Below are 25,661 nucleotides of genomic sequence, written 5' to 3' on the forward strand. Positions count from 1 at the left end.
GTTACAAGCTTTTGAGAAACGGGCCCCTGGTAGTAAGTACTCATAGTGTTATGTACTCATAAAATTCTATTTGTACCATAAATACAAAGATCATAAAGACGAATGTCTGAAAAAGAAGCGGCAGCATGATCGAATACTTGAGCAAGAATTCAAAACCTTTCGTTTTAAAGCTATATAATAGGGATTGGCAACTCAACTACATAATTATTTTTAAACTGTACAATATTAGTCACATTTCTTATATCCTAGGTACTAACAAAAAGTTACACTCAATGTATCATAGGTACACAATAGTTACCGTCAACCGGGGTAAATAGGGATGGCTGGGGTGAAGAGGGGCAAAACTTTAAATGTGATTTACCTATAACAATTTCTTATAACATACCCACACAAATTGTATCATTCAATTAATAATAATTTAGTTTTAGTTTTATTAGTAGTACCTAAATTTCTTAGTTCTTGGGATTTTTAGTGATTGTTTTTTTATGTCTGTGTTAGAATAATTAGAAATGCAACGATGTGATGTAAGTTGGTCTTTAATAAATGCTATTAGAAATCGAATAAAAAAATAATTAAAAATAATAGTAGATTTTGTATGATACAATTTGTGTGGGTAGTTATTAAGAAATTGTCAGGTAAATCGCATTTAAAGTTGTCTCTCGCACAGTCTGTGCTAGCAGAATCGGTGCCAAGTTAGCTTGGTCTAACTCTAACACCTTTGATTCCTCACGGTTTTTTTCGAACAGGTAGTAAAAAGTCTTTGCCATATAAATTATAAACGGTGGGGCAGTATTTCCTTGCTAATTTAGCATAAGGGGAGTCCTTGTGTACCGGGAGGTCACTTGTCAGTTTATTCCATACGTGGAAAATGTAAGCGGTGTCTTCTAGTTTTATTTCGCCCGGCTCGAAGTATTCAAAGCCTTTCCAGTATACCACCGGGTAGAAGAACTGGGGGCCGTACACCTCGAAACCTGAAAAATAAAGCCAATCTTAAAAACAACTGTTTAAGCCAATTAACCTTTAACACTTTGACCGCCAAAGACGTGAATCAACGCGCGCGACTAGCTCCAATATCAACTTTCGTATATTCCCCACACAATAGAATCGGTCCAACAGAACTCTGCATGGCATTTGCAATGACAAAGTGTGGCAAGTACCGAGTAATAGTAATAGTGTGTTGTAGTAGTTGTGTACCGACTTACCGAGGAAAAGGCGAATGGACTGTGTGAGAGATGATATGAAACGAACGCAAGTGAATGATGAGATGACGGGTGACAGAGAGGTATGGAAGAAAAAAACATGCTGCGCCGACCCCAAGTTAATGGGACAAGGGCAAATGATGAATAGTTCTTGTAGTAGTGTAAATATACCCTGAACCTATTGTAGTAGGCGCTTATGTCTTACCGTTGCAAGTAGCGGCGGACATTTGGCTGAGGTTGCTGGTCGAGCAATACTTCTTGAGGATGCGCGTGATGACACCAGGCCCGTTGTTGCCCCAGTTGTCGCCTCTGTAGTTGCTCTTGATGTCCCTGAAACCGAATACATTTAATATATTAAACATTATATGTTGCTACACCTAACAAAACTACATTATTTTGTATGGTTTTTACTCTTTTACTTTAACTAACGTGTAGGTTTGCTTTGCTTGTTGACATAATAGTTACGTTGATTTTATGCAAGATTTATAAGAATGATGTTGGTTATTGTTTTATTATAAAAAAAAGTTTATTTCACATTATACTTAGCTGTTTCATGACTTTTATTATTATCCCTACATTATAGACGTGCATGGGCAATATAAGTTAGCCGAGAACATGTCCATTTCAAGCCATAAAAAATATTTATTTTTTAATTTCACGTTCCGACACCCTACGTGCTTTATTTCATAATATCTCAATTATATGTATAATAATTTATTATTTTATTTAGAAACAAACAGTCTCTTATATTAATAAGTTGTTCCAAATAGGGTAATAGACTTATAGACCTACAGTTTCCTAAAAAATAGTATGAAAACCATGTGACTTATATAAATACTAAATTAAACTAGAAATAGAAATTCCAAGTTGTCAAAACAATGTTGCAAAAATACTCTTTCATTTTAACAAAAGTAAAACAAAAATGGATAAATTGTAAACAAACAAAAGTGCAATTAAAGTTAATTTTCTAATTAAAGCCTGTTCAAAGTCAGGCGTTTGAAGGTACAAAACTTGTTATTGAAAATATCTAAATTTTGAAATTTATCATCATACATCCTGCATGCTCTTCTAATGAAACCGTTTCTCGCGTATGAAGTTCGACTACGAGGAATATAAAAGAGGTTCTTCTTTCTACATGCTACATGCAATATTAGAGATTCAATGTCATTTGTTTAGGAGTACATATAATGATTAAGGAACATTTTAAAACCGCTATCTCCATAACTTCGTACTAGAATAATCCATAACTTGGTCTTTTAAACATTCAAACTTTAAATAATTAACTTTAAAATCGAATATCTCAAAACTGTACATTTACATTTTTCAAAAAATCAGTAAAATAAGTACGGAACTTAGAGTTCTGATTCTTTTTGCATTTAAAAGAGCCTCAATACCGACAATAGTACCCTTTTGATTGTAAGCTAACAACTCGCGAACGCGAAGCGAAGCGGCGCGGCGCGGCGCGGCGGGCCCACAGCGCTCGCGTTCGCAACGAGATCGCCCACGTAGGACACTTCTATAGGTATCAAAGGATTGATTCACCCCGCTCCGCATCGCTTTGCTTCGCGTTCGCGTGTTGTTCGCCTACGTAGTACGCTGCGTAGGTAAATCCATCACTTACAAGAAATCGATCGCTACTACCTGCCGTAATTGGTTATGGAATGGAGTTCATATCGGTCGCGTGCTGTATTATCGATCCGGCCGCCGTCATACCGTTCACTGCACTTTTATAATTTCATTAAGCAAAGAAGATATATTACGGAGTTATATCTGTCTTTGCATTAAGTATAGGTAGGCGTATTCTAAAATAAAAATTGAAACCTGATTCTTTCAAAAGTGGACATCCTTGGGCTCATTCTAAGAGAATCGACGGCATTCTCCACCCTGCCAATAAAAAAAGATGTCCCAAAATTTCCGTTCCATTACGTCACGTTTTAGTGTGTTTTTTTTCACTTGTATGTGCGTGACGTAGTGGAATGTACAATTTTCATACTTTTTAGGACATTTTTTTTATCACCAGGATTGAATATGCTAGTGTTTCTGAGTTGAAAGAACCCAAAAACACCAGGATCTGTGAGAATCAGGTTTTCAACATTTCTTTTCAAAAATAAATATTGAAAACCTGATTCTCACAGATCGTGGTGATTTTGAGATGATGAAAAATTTGTATGAAAATACGTTCCACTTCCACTACGTCACGCACATACAAGTGAAAAATTGTTCACCGTGACGTAATGGAATTGACATTTTGGCACACCTTTTTTTAATGGTGGGATTGGGATGGAGAGGCTGTCGATTCTGAGTAGAATGAGCCCAAGAATGTCGAGATTTGAAAGAATCAGGTTTTCAATATTTATTTTAGAAAACGCCCGTCGCCATCAGATATATCGGAGCGGCCAAGGTGCTCACAAATCACAAACACGCTTCTATTGTCAAAGGCGCTAGAGTGCGTGTTCAGATATTTTTGAGAGCCTTGGCAGCTACGATATATCTGATGGTGACTGTATTTTCAAAGCTTTAATTATCGCTAGGTATATATACATGTATATTTTTTATTGCACCCTATTACGACCAAACAATACATCATTTCATTAGCATAACGCACTTATCCTTAGAATTTAGAGCGCTTTGTCATGGAGTCATGATATCACGTAACGTCTATTTATAGTGCGACATAAAATAGTAAAATGGAACTAAAAGAATTCCATACTAAATTGTTTCCATGTTTAAGCAGACGTCAAAAATGTGACAGTTAGATACAGATATAGGAAGTGGCGCCCTCAATCATTTTCTGCAATTTCTTGTCGGACCTGGAACCCAATTCAGATTTACCAATTGGTTACGGTTTTGCTCGAAGATGTCTCACGCTGATTGGTGATTGGTGCATGCGAAATGAAGCCAAAAACGTCGTCAAGAGAGATCGTCACGGTCGTATCAAAACCAAATTCAATTCAATTCAATTTATTTATCTTGCTTGAACATACATCATACACAGTTGTTATGGTAAATCAAAATCATAACAAATTATTAAATCTGGATCGGGCTCCAATTCAGCGCTAATCATGACACATTGTCGTTTGTTACCTAGGCTTCTCTTATCATTTTCACTACTATATGTACGCGTTATTACACTACTAAGCTAGGGTATATCGCTACGTCGTAGCCAATAGTATAGTTTTCTCAGTATGTAGCGAAAATGCTTCATAGTTCACTAGCAACCCGCCCCGGCTTCGCACGGGTGGAATGCTGTATTATACATATAAACCTTCCTCTTCAATCACTATATATTAAAAAAACCGCATCAAAATCCGTTGCGTAGTTTTAAAGATCTAAGTATACATATGTATGCTGTCTGTCCCTATGGTCTTTGGTAGTATGTAGTGATAGTGATAATGATAGGGGAAAAATGACAATGTCATCATTCGCTTGCCCTTGTTCCATTCACTTGGGGTCGGCGCAGCATGTCTTTTTCTTCCATACCTCTCTGTCACCCGTCATCTCATCATTCACTTGCGTTAGTTTCATCATCTTTCACACAGTCCATCCACCTTTTCCTCGGTTTTCCTCTCCTTGTACCTCCCTCCACATTCAAATGACAATGTATAAAGTGCAATTAGTGCAAACAATAAAGGCGAGTTTAAATGGCGTGAAGTGGCGCAGAATAGGGCAGTGGCGCTCTCTTGTGTCAGAGGCCAAGATCCTTTTTGGGTCAATGAGCAAATGAAGTAAGTAAGTTAAATGGCCTCAGTCTCACGCAGTAATCATGTTTAGTTTATGATAATTAAATAATTATGTCAAACTGGCATATTTAAACAAAAGCTTAAAGGGGCGCTATTGTTCTTAGACAAGTGAGCACACAGAATAAATAACAGTATTAGAATGAAGTAGGTATATATGTGGTATTTTCTATAAAAAGGGACCTTATTGTCGATGGCGCTTACGCCATTATAAACGATGCTCCGATATAAATACAATGCCGCGCGACGCTGTGCGGCGTACGCGCCATCGACAATAAGGTCCCTTTTCATACAAAATGCCCCATATACAGAAATAGTCACTTTACTATATATAAATTATAAACTGAAATAGATGTCCTTTGTCACTATTAATCAATTCTTTAGTAACTAAGTAGGTACTTAGTAACTAATGTTCGATTCCTCCTTGGCCTGCCTGTACTATGATATGTATTGATGCCTAATTGCCTACATGAACGATATTTCTATTAGAAACGATTATGTTCAAGGCTCCTGTCAATTAAACTAATTTTATAATCGTTCCACTATATAGAAGGTTCCATACAGCAACTTACTTCCTTTCTTTATTGGGTAATTAAGTCTAGAACCTTTTGACATAAAATAAAACGACATTTTTACCCAAATTATCGTGCTATAAATATAAAAGCTGACTGCACAAGTTCCAAGCGTCCATAGGCTACAATATTATACAAACTGTCACCAAGTTGGAATACACGACATAAACAATTATCCATACATACAGATATTAAGTATATATATGACATGAAATAAAACTATGAAAACGGATTATATCGCGTATATTGAATTTATAATTCATCCCGACGTTTCGAACTCTTTTCTCTGTACTCTTTCGTCGGGATGAATTATAAATTCAATATACGCGATATAATCCGTTTTCATAGTTTTATTTCATGAGTAACTATCGCGGTAACCGAAGACAATATTATATATATATGACATTTAATTGGAGTCATTCCCTCAGTTTCGGTTTCGGCATGTTTCGACAAAAACATATTTCGGCCGAAGGTTTAGTTTCAGCAAATTGAATCTTCAGTTTTGACAAAAAAATCGGTCTTGTTCAGACACTATCTATAACCCAACTTTGCCGGCAACTGCACCTATACGAACTAAACACTATATAAGGTACGTATTATAGTACCTAACCGCAAGTACCGCAACTACATTGTTGACATACATGATCTCAATGACTGTGCCAGCGCTTGTAATGTCACAGAAATGAAACCGTAATAGAAAACTCCTAGTCACAAATGTCACAACCACCTAATCGCACAAGATTCACTAGTATAATTTGACCCCTACATTCACAACAACTATTTGTCAACAGAGGTATAGTTAAATTGGTTCTATGACAGTAGGCCGTGAAACAAAAGTTAATGACAGTATCGTGTTCAGCTAACCATTAGTGAACTCATTTTCCTCTATCCATCAATATAACGTAGGTACGTATAATTTTTGATTCTTTACCTTTTCAGTTACTTTGTTTCACGCAGTGTTCCCAGGTGAGCGGAAAAGAATTATTGTATTTGAGTGTCAAAATTATCGTACCGATAAAAAAAAATTCGTACGCCTATCAAAAAGGCACTACGCCTTAAATTTCTTGCAAAATAAGCTTACATGTCCAAAGTATAATCAAAGAAAACGCTATTTTCTTCTAAATTTAACAAAAATCAGTTTTGTATTTGTGTTAAATTTGTGATAGATCCAAATTGTTTACAGGAAATTTCGATATTTTTGACTTACACTAAGAACCCCCAAAACATGATAAGTGTAGCCTATTTCTGAGGGAAAGTATCATATTTTGCTTATTATCGTACTTTTGCGTATATCCGATAATACTCTTTTGGAACGTACATCGTACCGGAGCCCAAATTATCGTACCTGTACTTACGACAATTATCGTACGCCTGGCAACACTGCTTTGAGGAATTGAAGGGATCAAAATACATTTACTTATATATCGCGAGGTTTCTGTTCGGGGCAAACTAATAGTTTCTACACTTTCTACACCTAATGGTCAGTTAATGACAGTTGGTCAGGGCTGCGTGATGATCGATGACTAATCACGTAGTAAACGTAATGACCTTGTCTTGTTGCATGCCATGTACGTTTCTGACGGAGTTTTACTACACACATTGGTAAACAGGTACCTACTGTATTTTTTATCGTCTTCAAGTCAAAATTACAGGATGTTAAGTCCCCGGCAAGCTCGGTTCTCCATACAAACGTAGTTACGCTCTCATTTTAAAACGACTAGCTAGATTTCTCTGAAACTTTGTACTTACAATGGGATAAGGTATATCTAGGTCTATAATTAGTTTATGTAGCTTCAGATACCAGAGTAAACAAAATACAGCGAATTTAAATTTTTCATTCAAAACTTATTTTTGCTTTATTTTGTTTATTTTATATACTAGAGCTATATAAACGAATGACAGGACTAGATGTACCTCATGTCATTGTATGTGGAAACTTTTATTACAATCCAACACGTAGTTTTAAAATGAGAACAAAACTCCGTTTGTATAGGAAGGCGAAATTCGGCCGAGCTTGCCGGGGACTTAAGCATTCTGTTTTATTAAAAAAAAATGCAAATTTAAAGAAATTTAGGCGCGAAGGGTTATAGGCCCATTGAATATTTGAATTTTGCGCCTTTTTCTACCGACAAAGTTGTTTGACAGACATTTTATAGTCTATAAAATGACAATTGCAGTCCGATTTTTTAATTTAGTTACGTATTATATTGTCACGCCGTATGCGCACAAAGCTGACTTTTGATTAAGTTTAGTGCGTAGGTATATTGATTGATCGGAATAGGATAATTAATAATAAGTACCTACTTCACTCAAACGAAATGTTTTCCCCATTGTATTTATTAATAATGTCATGTTTGGAATTACCACGACCTCGGTAATATGTTATCGTCAGTTGTTATTATTTTCCATCGCATTTTCACGAAAACGTACGAACGTCAGTCTCGGTACAAAAAGTACTGAGTTTGACTGAAGTAGCATGACAAATACGAACGCTTCCGAGAAAGTACGATGAAAAACAATTATGCACTAGGTACATCTGTAACTAGTTTTCGCACTTAATATTACGAAACATGTGTACCTACAGTTATCAGTTTCGTTTCAAAAGTCGAGCATCGTCCTGTTATCTCAGGATGTGATGGTATACCAATACCAAACCCACTAACGCAACAAGATAACGGCTAAAAAATGGACTTACTTATGCTGTTTAATACTCTACTTAACTGTTGGGTTGATGATAACGCACACTAGTTGACAGTTATCGGAGTTTAACTAGCCTCTTCCCGCGACATTGTTCGCGTGGATAGGGTTGTCTTATGAAGAAAACCGGACAAGTACGAGTCGGACTCGCCCACCGAGGGTTCCGTGAGCATATGGTTTTAATTTCACCTCGATACGTCCACGCGTTCCCGAGATAAAGTCTTGCTTGACAGACGGACGGACAACAAACTCAACAAAGTGATCCTATAAGGGTTCCGTTTTTTTCCTTTTGAGGTATTGAACCCTAAAAATGTTATATCGTGACAAAAAGGACATCAACCTAAAACCCTGACATTTCCGATGGTCATGTCCCCATTCCCAATCTATCAATCGATCAAAATCCCTTATTTCAAAAACTTTCATGGACCACTAATAGCCCCATATACCCATAACTCTCGCCACCATGTGCTGTTGTTGGACGTTTTCTAAAATAAATAAATATTGAAAACCTGATTCTTTCATATCTGGACATTCTTGGGCCTATCCCATTCTATTCAGAATCGACAGCATTTTCCATCCTACCATTAAAAAAAGATGTCCCAAAATGTCCATTCCAATACGTCACGTTTTAGTGTGAATTTTTTTTCACTTGTATGTGCGTGACGCGTGACGTAGTGGAAAGTAGAGATGGACCGGATAGTCGGTTACTATCTGGTATAATATTCGCCATCCTACCATTAAAAAAAGATGTCCCAAAATGTCCATTCTATTCTAAAACGTGACGTGTTTTAGTGTGAATTTTTTTTTCACTTGTATGTGCGTGACGTAGTGGAAAGTAGAGATGGACCGGATAGTGACCTACTATCCGGCCGGATACCGGATAGTAACTGCTTGATTTCGGAGTAAACAAATTGGATTCAAGAAACAAGCACTCGTTTATTATTTTAAAACAATTTAAACATTCCACTCACTTGCACGCGCACTCATTTCGAACCTAGAAATGAGTCCTGCTTATCATTTATGCTTGTTTGACACCGACAGGCACTCATTTCTGCCGAGGTTGTTTGGCGCTCGAACGTAGTGAGAGCGCCAATAGTCCGAGGCTGAAATGATGCCTTTCACCCGAGTTAAACACTCTACTTTTCATTTCGAATACGAGGAAAATAAAATGGATGTGTCATGTGTTTTTTTAAAACATGACTAAGTTTACATTTTTATTATTTTTCTTGAGGGTACTTTCAATTAACAATTTAGGCAAAAGTATTGTTATTTTTGGAATGGGGAGTTAAATATCAGAATGGAAATTTTATAACAAATTCATTTAAACCCAAATTTCAATTGCTTATTGTAAAAAAAAATCGTACTTGGAAAGTAAAATGCTCTAGTGCAGACACGTATCATTTTCTGCACACCTTTTAGAACAACAACAACCCTCTTTCAGAGCATGAGAAATGAAAAATAAGTTTACGTAGAATACGACGTAGAACCTTATCACATTTACAAAATATGATAGGTATTTGATCCGATATTTATATATATGTCTGTTATTTTCGCGAAATTTTCTAGCCTATTTTTCGATTTAAATTAATAAATAAATTGGGGAAAATATTGCACAGATCGATCTAGCCCTTTAGCTTTGTTTACTAAGCTACAGCTAAGGATATGATTATTGATTGGTATGAACGCGGTATGAATCATATTTTTTAATCGCTGTTTGATTAAGTACAATGTTTTATCAGATACCGATACGTGATGGACGTACTTACCTAAATAAATCATGTGTGTAAGTAATAAAAATACTGAAAGGGTTTAATATGGATGCGTCAGATATTTGTGAGCTCTTCATTGTGCAAGATATTATCACAGATGACTGTCATACTCGACAGCTGGCTTGTTAGGTTTAATGTGGGTTTAATCGAGGCACAAGTAACAAGACAGTTATTTAAGTCTATTTCCGTCCGAAATGCAACAGTCGCATAAGGTTGGGGTTGTTTTTTACAAATCTCTAAATATAGATGAACTGCGTTCAAAGTTCGTACTTCAGCCACAAATCTATTATAGCTGTCCCCCTGAGAGTAATTAATTATGTCAATATTTAAATGTTCTCAAATAAATAAGTAAATATTCTTCATTGTGCACCATACAGTCAAATATGTTTATAGCATTAGTAGCTTCCCGGCTACACTGCGTAATTTATCATACATTTAATATAATAAGCGTCATCCTCATCCATAATCTATAATCATTCTGTTCTTAAACGGTAGGTAATATATATGTGTATCAAAAAAGTTCCGAAATATTTGATCTGATTTGGGTGCCATTTACTAAGACTTTCGTCATAGTTTTTAAAAAGTAAGTAGGGTTTGAACCTGCCAGTGTCACTGCTAATATTGGTCCAGCATGAAAATTTTACTCTAAATGGAGTCCATTTATTTTTATGATGTCCATAATTCATAGGTATTTTATTAATAACTCACCTGATGGCCGCCTCAGCAACGCTCCTCCCAAGCTCGTCCCTCGAGAAAGCCAGGGCTCCAGCAGCCACCGCCGTGTCCGTCTCCCTCGCCGCCCAGTTCCTCACAAGCGGGTCCAGCGCCTTCGCCACCACCACATCCAAGTCCAAATACACCCCCCCAAACTTGTATAAAGATAAATACCGAAGCACATCAGATGTATGCGATATACGCCACCGTGTCCTGTTCAACGCACCACCCGAAACCATACTCTCCAAAGGAGTTCTTTTAGCGTAATTTGTTATATGCACTCTAGATAATCTAATATTTGTAAAGTTCCTCAGTACTGATAGACTTCCATTTTTCAAAGAGTTTTTATGCACAGGAGCAGCGAATAGAACGTTTATCTGCCATCCAGGGTGAGCGCGGGCCGCGGATTCCACAGCACATGCTTGCCGGGAATCCAAGTATCCTTTACAAGACGTTTCGTGAAAGAATATTGAGCGGGACGGCGGTTGAAACTCCTCGCTCTCTGCTCGTGGTAAAGTATTGTCTAGGTCTATGTAATGGCACGATATATCTTCTAAAGAATTCCAGTGAATAAAGTAAAGGTCTGGGGACAGTGGCGTCTGTAGCACTATGTAGCCACAAAGAATCACCAAGACGACGCATGATGTTAATACCCGCCGGCGTCTAAGTTTGATTATTAATTTGTTAATCATTCTAGCTATTTTACATATATAAAATACACTGTAAATTTTATACATTAGAGCTGGCAGTCCAGCATTTATAAAATCTCAGTTTAATAATCCGACCAGTTGTCGGTTATTTGGCCTCTTTAAATTTGTATTTACGATATTTATTCCAGTATCTCTGCTGCGCCACCATCATTGTTCTCTGCAGTACATGTTGAGAGAATCTCGAAAGAAAATCCCTTCATAAATGAGCGCACATCAGCATATTTTCTTCTTCTTTTATTTTAATGGCGGTCTGGCAGCATATTTTGGTTGGTCGTATTATGTTTACGTTTCACGTTCACTGCGTTTGTATCATCGTCAAACCTTGACGAGGGGGACACGATGCGCGCGAACCGAGACCCGGCGCCTACTGGTCTCTTCTTGGACTAGGTACGGGTTGCATTTGTTGGTTGTTCGCCGCTGGCTCAAATCATAAGAGATACCGATAAGATTAATAAATAATGACTTATTATTAATGACCTCTACAAACTTCACCGATAATCGCGTGCTATTTGTTATACATACATTGTGACATTGGATGGATGGAATTCGTTGCTCATACTTAGGCACAATTATCTAAAAACGCATGTCATTTGTTGCAAGGCTGGAGAAGCCTTAACAATAAAGGTGTAAATACATAGGTATGCTACGGGTTGGCAATTTGGTATGTGACTTGAAACCGCAATTTTACCATCAAGAGCCGCGGGTTGCCGAGCCCTGAGGTATGCAACCGAATTTTTGACTAACGTTGAAAATTAACTAGATATGAAAGCCAATGAAAGGATACGGGCACCGCACCCTGTAAGCAGCCAAACTATATATTGGGATTGGTCACTTACATGACTTAGCTAAAGTACAAGAATGTAATTTTATCCTTAAGGGTTGCAGCCTCCTGCACTCTAGCACCCCTGCCTCTCTTAAAATGACGTCTATGAATGTCCTATAACGCCCGCTCCAAAAAGGATGGAAAGAATCAGGGCCGGATTTAGAGGTCCGGAGGCCCCGTGGCAACAAAGGAGTGGAGGCCCCCAGGCCCCAAATTATTTTTCCGAAGTCTCTATTGTGGGGGCCCCTCTTTTGTGGAGGCCCGGGTCAGTAGCCCCGGTTGCCCACCCCTAAATCCGGCCCTGAAAAGAATCATACCCCAGAAAGCAGTCCCCGGAGAGTGAATAGACATCTTAGGCAAGCGTGCTCCATACCAGAACGCATTGCCGCACTTTTGATCAGGTGCGATTGTGGTCAAATACATTCCTATATCCAATAAAAACCGGACAAGTGCGAGTCGGACTCGCCCACCGAGGGTTCCGTACTTTTTTAGTGGCAACAGCCACAAAAGCCAGTGGTGTTATAGCGGCAACAGGAATAAATAATCTGAAAATTTCAACTGTTCATGAACAGCGTGGTGACTGGTGACAGACAGACAGACGGACGGACAGACAGACAGACAGATACCTAGTGGAGTCTAGGGTCCCGTTTGTACCCTTTGGGTACGGAACCCTAAAAAGGAAATATGATAGAAGAATACGAGTCGAATGCCCGCTCCTCATTCGTGACTTACACCGCGTGAGGGGTAGCACGGCGCATGCGAGGTGTACGTTGTAAAGTCTACGTCAAAGATATGTCTACATTTTTCGCCTTATTACAAAGGGATAAGGTGCAAAAGTGTAAAAATATTTTTGACGTCGACTGTACCTCAGCAGCCGTTCTCCCCTATCTTTATCTGCCAGCCGCGAGGGTGTTTCGAGGCCATTGGCCATTCAACATAGACACGTGATATTTTTGTCACGCACCTGGCCTTTTGGGGTTTTGTTAACACATTGACTGCCGGGGAACCGCTCGGCGGGTTCTCTGTTAGTAATCGCTTGCCTCTACAAAGCGGGAAAACGCTGAGATCGGCCATGAGCGTAGCGCTACGAAAACTTTTGTAGTGAATGCGTTAATATGGTACAGTCAGCTGTAACTGTAATATTGCACGTTGAAGCGACAATATCTGGCATTACTTTATTTGTAGAGCAAGGGAGTGAATTAAGTTTTTAGTCGAACTTAAACTATCGTGAGACATATTTCAAAATATTTAGATAAGTACGATTCCTGAGGAAGGATTCCCAAAGAATCCGAAACATGTCGCCAAAAGCGACTAAAAATAATAGTGAGTAAAAACCGTACTTATCTAAATATTGTAAGTTTTTAGTGTCACTCGTTACTCGTATACGGTGATTTTATGGTATACAATACAATAAGTACCTACTCTTTATTGCACATGCACACCTTACACAGGTACTTACAAATGTAGGTAGAGTCAGCATTAAAGATATGTGACGGGCTGTGTGACCACGGGGACAACGCCGTCCTTGAAACGTCGGAGGTAAATTTAAAACTTATTTTACGCGATTAAGTCCCGTCGTTGTGAATAATAAATAGTGACCAAATATATCGTAATACAGTTTTGTTGCCTTTAGAATAAGGATATGAAATAAAACTATGAAAACGGATAATATCGCGTATATTGAATTGAATAATTAGCTCCATGCATGAATTTTTTTTTTTTTTTTTGGATTCATAATTTATATCGTTGGAACACCGGAAATGATAAAAATACTATTGTAAACCTTAACATTATTTTATTAAAAAATATTTAAATTGTTGAAAATTTTTGAGCGGTTGAAACGCTCATAATTTTTGGCGCGAATTCGACAGAGCGTGATGACGTCACACGTTGGACGGTCCAACTGACGTTTGCTACTAATGACACTAATCTGTCGAACGCGTGACGTCACGTGGCGTTTCGAGCGTTTCGCTCACTAGCTTTTCGCGGGCAAATTTTTGTACTTTTTATTTATAATTTTAAGTAATTATATGGTAATTTAAAAACGAAAATGCATTTGTAACATAACATGATATAACGGTAACAAACATCCGAATAAAACATATTTCGTTCAAATATAAACTTCATGCATGAGGCTAATTGTATTGTATAACTAGCCTTATGAACCGATTTTACATGTACAACCAGCCTTAAAGTTTATAGTCTATATTATTTACTTATCGTATGGCTTCGTTACATGTCACCGAATACAAAACTTTAGAGAATACTTATATTATACTAACAACTTAAAATTAAAATTTCGCCCTACTCAGGTAAGCAGCCGCTTATAGTCTATGATGGTTCATTATTTTTAGTATGTGGATATTTTTGCACAGTTTTTCCTCAGTTACCCGCTGACCACGAACGCTGTAAAGGGTTCGAAACGTCGGGATGTATTATAAATTTAATATACGCGATATAATCCGTTTTCATAGTTTTATTTCATTAGTAACTATCGCGGTAACCGAAGACAATATTATGAATAAGGATATGTTCAGATATATTTTGGCCACTTTCACCGTCACCTAGGCGTTTTCTAAAATAAATATTTAAAACCTGATTCACAGATCCTGGTGTTTTTGGGTTCTTTAGACTCAGAATCACTAGCATATTCAATCCTGATGATAAAAAAATGTCCCAAAAAATTTGTATGAAAATTGTACATTCCACTACGTCACGCACATACAAGTGAAAAAAAATCACACTAAACCGTGACGTAATGGAATGGACATTTTGAGACATAATTTATTTTTGTAATGGCAGGATGGAGAATGCTGTCGATTCTGAATAGAATGAGGCCAAGAATATCCAGATTTGAAAGAATCAGGTTTTCAATACTTATTTTAGAAAACGCCCTATTTACTTTTAGTTATTAAGTTAATCATCACAAGCATGTTTTAATAGCTGTGTTCTTGACTTTTCAGTGATAAAGGATCACTGGTTTTTTTTGCTAAGGACTACTTAGGATCGGAACGTGAAAAGAGCATACCTGGGCCGCCCAGCAAGAAGACGTCCTATGGACGCCCCAGGTATCGCTGGTGCGACAGGGTGGAGGCGGATCTGCGCAAACTTCGAGTCACCAATTGGCGAGAGGTCGCACAGAATCGAGAAAAGTGGCGCTGTCTTGTGTCGGAGGCCAAGTCTCATTTTGGGTCGCTGAGCCAACGGAGTAAACTAAGTAAGTAAGTAAATAAGCATAAAAAATGCGCCAAATAAGTTTGCGTTCAAAAACTCCTTACGTGCTTTCTATGCTAGCGGAATGAAAGTTTCTTAGTGTATTTTTATTAGTTTCATAATGAGTCTCGTCGTTATTTATATATATATATATATATATATTATATATATGTATATTATATTTGTATATATGTGATTATATGAAAATGAAAGTTTATTAATAACAATCGTTACAGGTCTGTTTATGTGTTGTGTCTGTTTATGTTATTTTTATTTTATTTTTGCTGTTGTATTTGTAGCACCGCCCACAATCTCTCTGCTTAGCCTTAAGGTTGACTGGTAGAGAATGCCTTATGGCATTAAGTCCAGCTTTTGTACTGTAAGGTTTTTCTTTTGTGCAATAAAGTTTAAATAAATAAGGACTACTTAGGGAGTACCTACAAACAGCTCATATAAGAAAAGCTATTAGAATAAAATAAAAAAACATAATAATTTTATACATTTATTTTCGAGTTTTCCCTAAAATATTATACAGCACACTGCTATTACACACTGATACCGCGAACTGGCAGTAACAATACACTCCAGTGATATAAATTAAAAAAACGCGACCATGCTACCGCCGAGTACGGATATGATGATTGCGCTTTCATCAAACCCCGTTTTCGATGTTGCAAGTCATTGAAAATCAGGGTTCGCAAAAATATCTACCGTGGGGAACCCTAACTTCACCGTTGGTGCCCAACTTCGCTCAAGAGCTGCGTAAAAAAGGTTGAGAAAAAATTGCTATTTTAAAATATCTATCTTCGCTACCCGCCCCCAACTTCGCCTTATATTTTTTTTTATTATGAAAGGTATAGTGGATTTATGATTTAATGCTAGTTAAAGGTCTTCGCACACTATTTCAACACTAACTCAACTCACTTTCGGTACAGAATTTTGAAAAGTGTACTAGCAAAGAGGATATAATAAGATAGAGCGGTACTGTCATAGTAAATTTTGTAACCACAGAAAATTAACTGCCATCTATCGACACACTTTAAAACTAAAAATGAAGATTTATAAAAATACGATAAAATGTATTTATATATGGATAAATGATTTTTTTATTTGCATTAATAATTTTTATATGATTTTGACCCATGTTCTTTCACTTATATGCGTTAAAATGGTTAAATAACAAAAGAAACCGTCAACGCCATCTATCCGAGAGTAGGCCAAAGGTAGTGGCGCCATTTGATCGAGAATAAAATTTTCTTGATTTTCGAGGCACGTTTTTTCCTTAGATTGTATCCATCTATTACGGAGATATCTTTCTTTGGTACTAGGGAGTACGACGTAAGGCTTTAATTACAATAATTAATTTTGAGTCGAGTTGGAGTCGAGTGGCTGTTGAGTTGTAAGTGTGCGATGACCTTACGGCGAAGTTATATACTAGGCGAATTTAAGGTACGCATTTTTGACAGCCCTTATTTTCAATTAACTGCAGCATTGATAAAGGAGTTTGCTGTTAACTGACAATTCATAAACTTTATTACAAAGACATAAGGTCGTCGTTACGTCAGTGATTGGCCTTTTCAGCCGCCTTTTGTTTCTTAAGCGCTCTATACGCGTCCACTGCCTCCAAACGCGCTCGTTCGCGTCGCATTTGCTCCGCTGCGTTTATCTGAGCTTTCGCTTGCGTTTTCTTTGACGGTTGAGGTTTCTGTTGAGTTTGTTGAGCGCTCGGTTTGAGCATGCCTGCTAGGAGGAGGTCACGGCGGCCAGGCTGAAATATGATGATAATCATAGAGTAGTAGACAATTTTTTAATGGTATCAGTCGATCAGGTTTGTTTTGAGGATCAAATGTCTGTATGGGACCCATTGTCTTAAAGAAATACAAAAGTCACAAATGATGGTCAAAGTCTGGCATCGCCACTTTACTGAGCAAACGCTCTAACACAAATGGCAACACATCGTGACGTCACTATGTAACTTTGCTTAGAAGCCGTTCCGATGTATGGAAAACAATAAAATTGCGATTTTGTCGGTGAAATGTTGCGTTTATGTATATGGTTGCTATATAATTTATTAGAATCGAATGGTACCGTTATTTTTTACTTTAAAAAAAGTTTTTTTTTTAAACTTTGAGGTCGTGTATTTTTTACGGAGACGGTATTTCAGATGTTCTGGTTATATCGTTGACTATTTTTTCTCCCTTTTTCCTTTTTTCAAAGGCTGCTTGCATGCTTTCTTCAGACAAGTCGATGCTACGCGGGACGACACCGTTTCCTCTTATATTTACGAGGTATTTCGCCCCTCTGCTACATAACAATTCTTTGAAACAGTTAAGGATAAATGCCCCTAGAGGGATGCTCTTGGGGCATATATAGTACCGATCAAAACTCGGGGCAACTAATACTTTTTGCAAAGGATAGATACCTTTTTCAATAAAAAATTAAGTAATAATAACACCAGAATAACATTTATTTATCCATGCAGCTTAAGCTTCAGTGCACCCAAACCAATTAATAAAAAAGGGGAATCATAAGCGAGTCAAAAGCAATTCGAAAAGAAATAGTTATGAATATTATGTTGCCGCTCTTCGAAGCCTAGCTGCGGGATGATTTGGCACTCACACTGACGAAACGCGTGCGCTCGCGCTTATGTTAGTCCCAGAGTTCTGCTAATAGTAGAAATGAAATTCGAGGCATCTATCCCACTGGGGCATCTATACTGGAATTACCCTATTAGGGTAATCATAAGCACAGAATAACTAATAGTACTGTCATAAGCGAGTCAAAAGTTATTCGAGAAAAATACTTATGATTATTATTTTGACGCTTTTCGAAGCCTAGCCGCGGAATGATTTGGCAAATCGGCACTCACTGGCGAAACGCGTGCGCTCGCGTTTATGTTAGTTCCAGAGTTCTGCTACTAGTAGAAATTTAAATCTACTAATACTACTACTAATACACTGACCCTGGGTGCTCCCTGGTGTTGCTGGGCGCGGCGCGGCGGGTGCGCCACGTCTCCGAACTAAATATTATACTGGGTGGGTGCTCCCTGGTGTTGCTGGGCGCGGCGCGGCGGGTGCGCCACGTCTCCGAACTCAATATTATACTGACCCTGTGTGCTCCCTGGTGTTGCTGGGCGCGGCGCGGCGGGTGCGCCACGTCTCCGAACTCAATATTATACTGACCCTGGGTGCTCCCTGGTGTTGCTGGGCGCGGCGCGGCGGGTGCGCCACGTCTCCGAACTCAATATTATACTGACCCTGGGTGCTCCCTGGTGTTGCTGGGCGCGGCGCGGCGGGTGCGCCACGTCTCCGAACTCAATATTATACTGACCCTGGGTGCTCCCTGGTGTTGCTGGGCGCGGCGCGGCGGGTGCGCCACGTCTCCGAACTCAATATTATACTGACCCTGGGTGCTCCCTGGTGTTGCTGGGCGCGGCGCGGCGGGTGCGCCACGTCTCCGAACTCAATATTATACTGACCCTGGGTGCTCCCTGGTGTTGCTGGGCGCGGCGCGGCGGGTGCGCCACGTCTCCGAACTCAATATTATACTGACCCTGGGTGCTCCCTGGTGTTGCTGTGCGCGGCGCGGCGGGTGCGCCACGTCTCCGAACTCAATATTATACTGACCCTGGGTGCTCCCTGGTGTTGCTGGGCGCGGCGCGGCGGGTGCGCCACGTCTCCGAACTCAATATTATACTGACCCTGGGTGCTCCCTGGTGTTGCTGTGCGCGGCGCGGCGGGTGCGCCACGTCTCCGAACTCAATATTATACTGACCCTGGGTGCTCCCTGGTGTTGCTGGGCGCGGCGCGGCGGGTGCGCCACGTCTCCGAACTCAATATTATACTGACCCTGGGTGCTCCCTGGTGTTGCTGGGCGCGGCGCGGCGGGTGCGCCACGTCTCCGAACTCAATATTATACTGACCCTGGGTGCTCCCTGGTGTTGCTGGGCGCGGCGCGGCGGGTGCGCCACGTCTCCGAACTCTATATTATACTGACCCTGGGTGCTCCCTGGTGTTGCTGGGCGCGGCGCGGCGGGTGCGCCACGTCTCCGAACTCAATATTATACTGACCCTGGGTGCTCCCTGGTGTTGCTGGGCGCGGCGCGGCGGGTGCGCCACGTCTCCGAACTCAATATTATACTGACCCTGGGTGCTCCCTGGTGTTGCTGGGCGCGGCGCGGCGGGTGCGCCACGTCTCCGAACTCAATATTATACTGACCCTGGGTGCTTCCTGGTGTTGCTGGGCGCGGCGCGGCGGGTGCGCCACGTCTCCGAACTCTATATTATACTGACCCTGGGTGCTCCCTGGTGTTGCTGGGCGCGGCGCGGCGGGTGCGCCACGTCTCCGAACTCAATATTATACTGACCCTGGGTGCTCCCTGGTGTTGCTGGGCGCGGCGCGGCGGGTGCGCCACGTCTCCGAACTCAATATTATACTGACCCTGGGTGCTCCCTGGTGTTGCTGGGCGCGGCGCGGCGGGTGCGCCACGTCTCCGAACTCAATATTATACTGACCCTGGGTGCTCCCTGGTGTTGCTGGGCGCAGCGCGGCGGGTGCGCCACGTCTCCGAACTCAATATTATACTGACCCTGGGTGCTCCCTGGTGTTGCTGGGCGCGGCGCGGCGGGTGCGCCACGTCTCCGAACTCAATATTATACTGACCCTGGGTGCTCCCTGGTGTTGCTGGGCGCGGCGCGGCGGGTGCGCCACGTCTCCGAACTCTATATTATACTGACCCTGGGTGCTCCCTGGTGTTGCTGGGCGCGGCGCGGCGGGTGCGCCACGTCTCCGAACTCAATATTATACTGACCCTGGGTGCTCCCTGGTGTTGCTGGGCGCGGCGCGGCGGGTGCGCCACGTCTCCGAACTCTATATTATACTGACCCTGGGTGCTCCCTGGTGTTGCTGGGCGCGGCGCGGCGGGTGCGCCACGTCTCCGAACTCTATATTATACTGACCCTGGGTGCTCCCTGGTGTTGCTGGGCGCGGCGCGGCGGGTGCGCCACGTCTCCGAACTCTATATTATACTGACCCTGGGTGCTCCCTGGTGTTGCTGGGCGCAGCGCGGCGGGTGCGCCACGTCTCCGAACTCTATATTATACTGACCCTGGGTGCTCCCTGGTGTTGCTGGGCGCAGCGCGGCGGGTGCGCCACGTCTCCGAACTCTATATTATACTGACCCTGGGTGCTCCCTGGTGTTGTTGGGCGCGGCGCGGCGCGGGCAGCGCGGGCGGCGCATGCGCCACGTCTCCGAACGCGACTCGCTCGTAAGTGACTTCACGTGCCGCTAGCTCAAGCGCTGTTTTCGTCTGAAACATTAGAATAAAATAGAATAGAATAGTTTTTATTCGTAACCACATAGACAATAGACATACATTAAAACAACATAGTGAAAATAAAATGTCACGAAATGGCCCCATCTCAGCATGCTGCTGGCGACTTCCAGCGCTGATCTTCCGATGATTAAACGTTAAACGTTGCCAAATTTACAGTAGAGGCTTGATCAAACGCTCCTCTTCCTTTGTCCCTTTTTGTCCCAAAGTGGAGAAAAGATTGAAGAAGAGGCCTCCCAGAACGGGAGAAAGGCCTGGGACACTAAAATAGTTGATTTGAAGGGAGACATGAAGCAACACAGATTTGGGGAAATAAGCCGAAGCAGCAAGTTCTCAACATGGCTCTCGCGATTCTGTCTGTACAGCGAGAGCCAGAAAAGACTATGGGGGAGGGAAATGTCCCCTTTTGTCCCTCTAGCCTTTTTTCTGTGGCGACGACCTGATGATGCTTCTCCTATCACCTTGATAACTGACAATTTGTTAACCATATTGCTGCATTTGTATGATTAATACAAATAAAAAATATGAATATGAATATCCACCAGATATGAGAGAGGATGCGTAGCGAAGGATGTTTGTTAAGAAGCAATATAATATATCCATTAAAGCGGCGCTAGGCGAGAATAGGAAAATAAAGTTATTCTATTGGTCCCTAACAAACACATCCATCGCTCATCACTACTGGAAAGGCAGCCTAAAGTTAATGCTCTTTTACCTCAGCTTCCTTAGCTTTCTGCTGCTCCTTCCTCTTAAGCGCGCGCCGCCGTGACTTGCTCAAACGCTCCTCTGCCTTTGCCCCCTTTTGCCCCCCTAACCCCTTTTCCTTGGCGATGGCCTGACGATGCTTTTTCTGTCGTCGTTCGCGCTGCGATGCTATGTATTCGCCTCTGGTGTCCGTTTCTTCGAGGTCTAACTGGAAAAGACAAATGAGATGTTGTTTATGTACTTGAAGTTGTAAATGCCAAAACCATTTCTTAATGATAAAATAGAAATTTGAATTAAATAATATAAAAATAAAACTCTTATTTGCTCTGATGATTGTTACTTATCTAAACTGTGAAATTGTGCTAAGTGAACTATGATTTAGACGTACCAGCATCAGCTGCCCGTCTTAAACGAAATAAATAAATAAACATCGGAATTCGATATTTTATTATCTGCCTCTCTATACATTATTATTATTTGTATCTCGTATAAACTCACGGGTATATATATCCCGGTCATTTGATAGGCGTAAGTGGGGATACAGATCCATCACGTAGAGGCCCTTTGGAGAAGTTTGCTGTTATGTAATACACCTGCTAGAACCCATTCACGGGTACAAATAGATACCCGTAAATCGGTCCCAACAGGCGTAGGGGCTATTATAAACACAGTGGAAAAGAGTGCCGGTTATGGTGTTGAAGTTTGGCTAGTCAAAAGATTGGGCTATTGCTGAGAGATCCGGACACCTGCCATAACAATGTCTCTACACGTTATCGAGGCAGGTGGTGACTCGCCGCCGACTAGATGGGCCCCTGAAACTGCCGTCGTGAAGACGACCAGGAGCAACACCGGTGTGAGCGGCTCAGGGGTGTCGAGAGGTGTGCGCCGCTTTCTACCCAGTGGCTGTTACCAGCCACTGTGCCAACTCGCGTCTTATGCATTTTTCACTTCCACCCCTGGAGCATATAGCTCTAGCGACTCCTCTCTGGACGGCCAATGAAGGCAAGCCAGAGCTGAGAGTCCTGCAGGTCCCCTTGGGGTTTATTATTATTATTATTATAGCCCTTTATTCCATAAGAAGTTTTATATGGTTTTTGTATTTGTAATTTAAATGTTATCTTCTATATGGATCCCTCTTTCGGTGTAGGCCTCCTCCAATTTTATCCAATCATCTCTCTGCTTTGCTTTCTCCATCCATTGTTTTCCAGCTGTATGGACTATGTCATCTGCCCACCGTTTTTTTGGTCTTCCTATGGACCGTTTGCCTTCTGGTGCTTTCCATTTAGTGGTTATGTTGGTCCACCTTTTGTCAGTTGTTCGGGCTACATGTCCTGCCCAGCCCCATTTAACTTTTAAAGCATTTGTGAGGGCGTCAGCAACCTTTGTTTTTTCTCTTATTGTTGTGTGTTTTATTTTTTGTATCTTCCTGAGTCCCATTATACTCCTTTCCATGGCTCTCTGTGTTGATCTTATTTTTTACTTTATTTGTGTACACCCATGTTTGTGAACCATAGATCAGGCTCTATACATATCGAATACATATGCAAGAGTGAATGAGAAGGACGACAACTCCATTTTCAATGCTTCCCCATGCAATAATAGTCATAATCAGACATGTTTTATCCTTGTAAGACCCAAGCCAATTTTGGCCCTTGGATTTTTTTATTTGTACAAGAATTCAAAACTCACATTTAATTTGTACTTGTACAAGCTAATTGGTATTGTTCTACGGTGGGGCACTGCCACCAGCCTACTTGGCACCCTACTATCTAGCACTAGCTAGTCCCCAGTTTCTACCTGCAAATATGTGTATGTTGCTATTTTTATTTAATTTAGTGTTATTTTTTTGTTTTCTATCACATTTAATAAACAAAAGATGTACAGACTTGTACAAGTACGTGGGCACTTATGAGGGTACAAATCACGAAAAAGCTTGAATAACACTGTTCATCAGAGCAGAGGCAGTAGATATTCCAAGCCATAGTAACTTACAGGGTAGTCCTCCTGGTCGGTGTTATGCAGCGCCCGCACGGCACTATTGATGCGCATGGAGAAGGCGCGGCCCGCCTCACCAGGCATTCGCTTAAGTGCTGTCACGGGGTTATCATCGCGCTTGGCATGAGCTGCAACATAATATACATATATTTAAAAACAATGACTGCAATTTTTTTTAAGCAAATGGATTTCGATAGGCAAGGATCTTATCACCTTTGAATAGGTACCACGATTATAAGAATTGGATCTAAAAAGAAGCTATATGTCATGCCTTTCAAAATGGACTTAAGTCCTATTAATGATTCCAAGCTCCCTTGAGTTACGAATTGTTAACCCAGTGTGTCTTTATTATAGGGTAATCAAAAACTCTAAATTCCACTAACCTGCTATCGAACGTGACTTCTTTTTCTTCACAATAGATGAGGGTGTCCGCTCTTTGAAAGCAAAAAGACGCTGCAGCGACTTTGGTATGGGTTGCTCATCCGGATCAGTCGGTGGAGCATTTATTTTGTCTTTTATGCTGGAAATAACCCAAAATAATGTACTCCCAAAGTCTTTGGAAACACACACACTCTTCCAACGTCGTAATGCGCAAATTAGTTATTAGTAGTTATTTTTTTACCTCTGAAATCGTTGTTCTTGCTGTTTCAAAGGATCCTTCACGCCACGATGTTTTTTTGCTGGAATTTTACGGCCCATTTTTGTGTAATTTCATAAAAATATAACCTATATGCACTGTTTACATGTCAAACCAGTGGCATGTGTTTGACATTGACGTTGTAGAAAAATTGTTACCACGTAAAATATATTTTTTAAAAGATTTTGTTAAAGATTTTTGAAATAAAGAAAGAAGTCGTTTATAATCACCTTTCTGAACACATTACACATAACTTGCTAAAGTTGTCACAAGCACCTGAAGCACCATCCTTAGACTAGAAAACAAGAAAAGCGAAAATGTTTATTTTAGGCTTATAACATTATTTTTTATTTTGACCATTTTGACAGTATCTATTGACATCAACCACAGACTATATAGGATGCGTTCAGTAGAACAGTGCTTAATGAATTTAAACGACTAATCACAGTGTATAAAAATAATTAATTTTTGAACCAATTCATTGCCTTTATAATAAAATGCTTCACAAATCTTTAAAAAACGAACGAATTTACAAAGAGAAGCGTGTAAACAAAATTTGTAATCAATCGATTTCCTTGACAAGAATGAAAACGTTCTCGGAATTGTCAGTGACGGCGCATCCACCAATCGGAAGCAATCAGATGATTTTGCTGCGTTTGGAGGGGCGTTTGAAGGCGACTGCCATCATCCATCGCAAGCGGAGGGAGGGGGCTTGTTTTTAGCAGCAAGGTCGTTCTTTGTGTCAAAAAATTCTTAGTTCTGTTGTGACGATACTCAGTTTATAATAATACAGTGAGTGTTTGTGTTCCGTCGCAAAGGTCGTTGCGCGCGTATGTCGTCCGTAGTCGATAGTAATTAAACAGACCCGTACACTTCGAACGTTCCAATGAGTTTGGGAGGAGGACAAAACACAGATGGATCAAACGCAGGAGGAATATTTGTTCAATTTAACCAGGATTGCACGTAAGTGTGTAGCATACGTTAGGTGATGGAGGCGGAAGAAGGAAGGTTTTTGTGTTGACGCCTAGGGCGCTGGCGCTGAAGTTCGAGTAGCCCTTCGGGCGCGCGCGCTGTAACGGTGATGCAATATGTCATTGCCAACCGTGTCGCAACAGCACAGCGTCCTCTCCCATAACAAACGTAGTAAACAAATATGGCGTCTAACGGGCCGCGAATTTGCGTTCGCGAGTGGGTCAAGGAAGCGCTCGGGCCTCCGCCGCGCCCGCGGCGGCGGCGCTCGAGCCGCGGGCGCTCCCCCCTACCCTGCCCAAACAGCTGATGCTTGTTTTGAAAACTCCCTTATCAGTAGATCAGTTCAATGTCAAAATGAATGATAGAGATGTGAATGTCCTATACATTGTAGAATATTAGTGGCCAGTGGCTCTGCCTGCCCTTGTGATTGTTGTTATGAAACTTGTGATAACATTAGCATTTCATTGTTCAAGAGTGACAAAGCCTTATGCACTTGTACTTCGCTATGATTGTAGTGCATGTCTGCTTTGTTTTGTTTGTTCATTAGTAGATCATTGTTAAGGTTTCAACTATTATTTAACTACT

General features: G+C 40.7%; 3 protein-coding genes across 6 annotated transcripts in view; 1 reads left to right on the top strand and 2 right to left on the bottom strand.

The window, feature by feature from the left end:
- Positions 1-603: 603 nt before the first annotated feature.
- On the bottom strand, positions 604-11,758 carry LOC134744472 (lactosylceramide 4-alpha-galactosyltransferase-like). Of its 2 annotated transcripts, XM_063678291.1 has the most exons (4): positions 11,685-11,758; positions 10,683-11,408; positions 1,405-1,529; positions 604-971 (listed from the first exon to the last, which is right to left on the bottom strand). In XM_063678291.1, exons 2-4 carry the CDS (start codon positions 11,378-11,380, stop codon positions 727-729), a joined length of 1,068 nt encoding a protein of 355 aa, XP_063534361.1. In that variant the 5' UTR covers positions 11,381-11,408; positions 11,685-11,758; the 3' UTR covers positions 604-726. The 2 variants fall into 2 exon arrangements, with proteins under 2 accessions (XP_063534361.1, XP_063534360.1); XM_063678290.1 differs by lacking the exon at positions 11,685-11,758 and having other exon boundaries at positions 608-971; positions 10,683-11,530.
- A 4,174-nt stretch (positions 11,759-15,932) lies between these two features.
- On the bottom strand, positions 15,933-24,279 carry LOC134744441 (uncharacterized). Its single transcript, XM_063678252.1, has 6 exons — positions 24,090-24,279; positions 23,851-23,987; positions 23,465-23,595; positions 21,483-21,680; positions 20,615-20,743; positions 15,933-17,202 (listed from the first exon to the last, which is right to left on the bottom strand). Exons 1-6 carry the CDS (start codon positions 24,164-24,166, stop codon positions 16,996-16,998), a joined length of 879 nt encoding a protein of 292 aa, XP_063534322.1. The 5' UTR covers positions 24,167-24,279; the 3' UTR covers positions 15,933-16,995.
- Positions 24,280-24,759: 480 nt separating this feature from the next.
- The window catches only part of LOC134744464 (WD repeat domain phosphoinositide-interacting protein 2), a 41,998-nt gene continuing 41,096 nt past the window's right edge, over positions 24,760-25,661 (top strand). For 2 of the 3 annotated variants that reach the window (XM_063678280.1, XM_063678281.1), the window contains exon 1: positions 24,760-25,067. In XM_063678280.1, the coding sequence (XP_063534350.1) occupies positions 24,991-25,067 (77 nt within the window). In that variant the 5' untranslated portion in view covers positions 24,760-24,990. The remainder of the gene's footprint in view (positions 25,068-25,661) is intronic. The other variant, XM_063678282.1, reaches the window with a different exon arrangement.

Source organism: Cydia strobilella, chromosome 9 (assembly GCF_947568885.1).
Source record: "Cydia strobilella chromosome 9, ilCydStro3.1, whole genome shotgun sequence".
NCBI classification, from domain to species: Eukaryota; Metazoa; Arthropoda; class Insecta; order Lepidoptera; family Tortricidae; genus Cydia; species Cydia strobilella.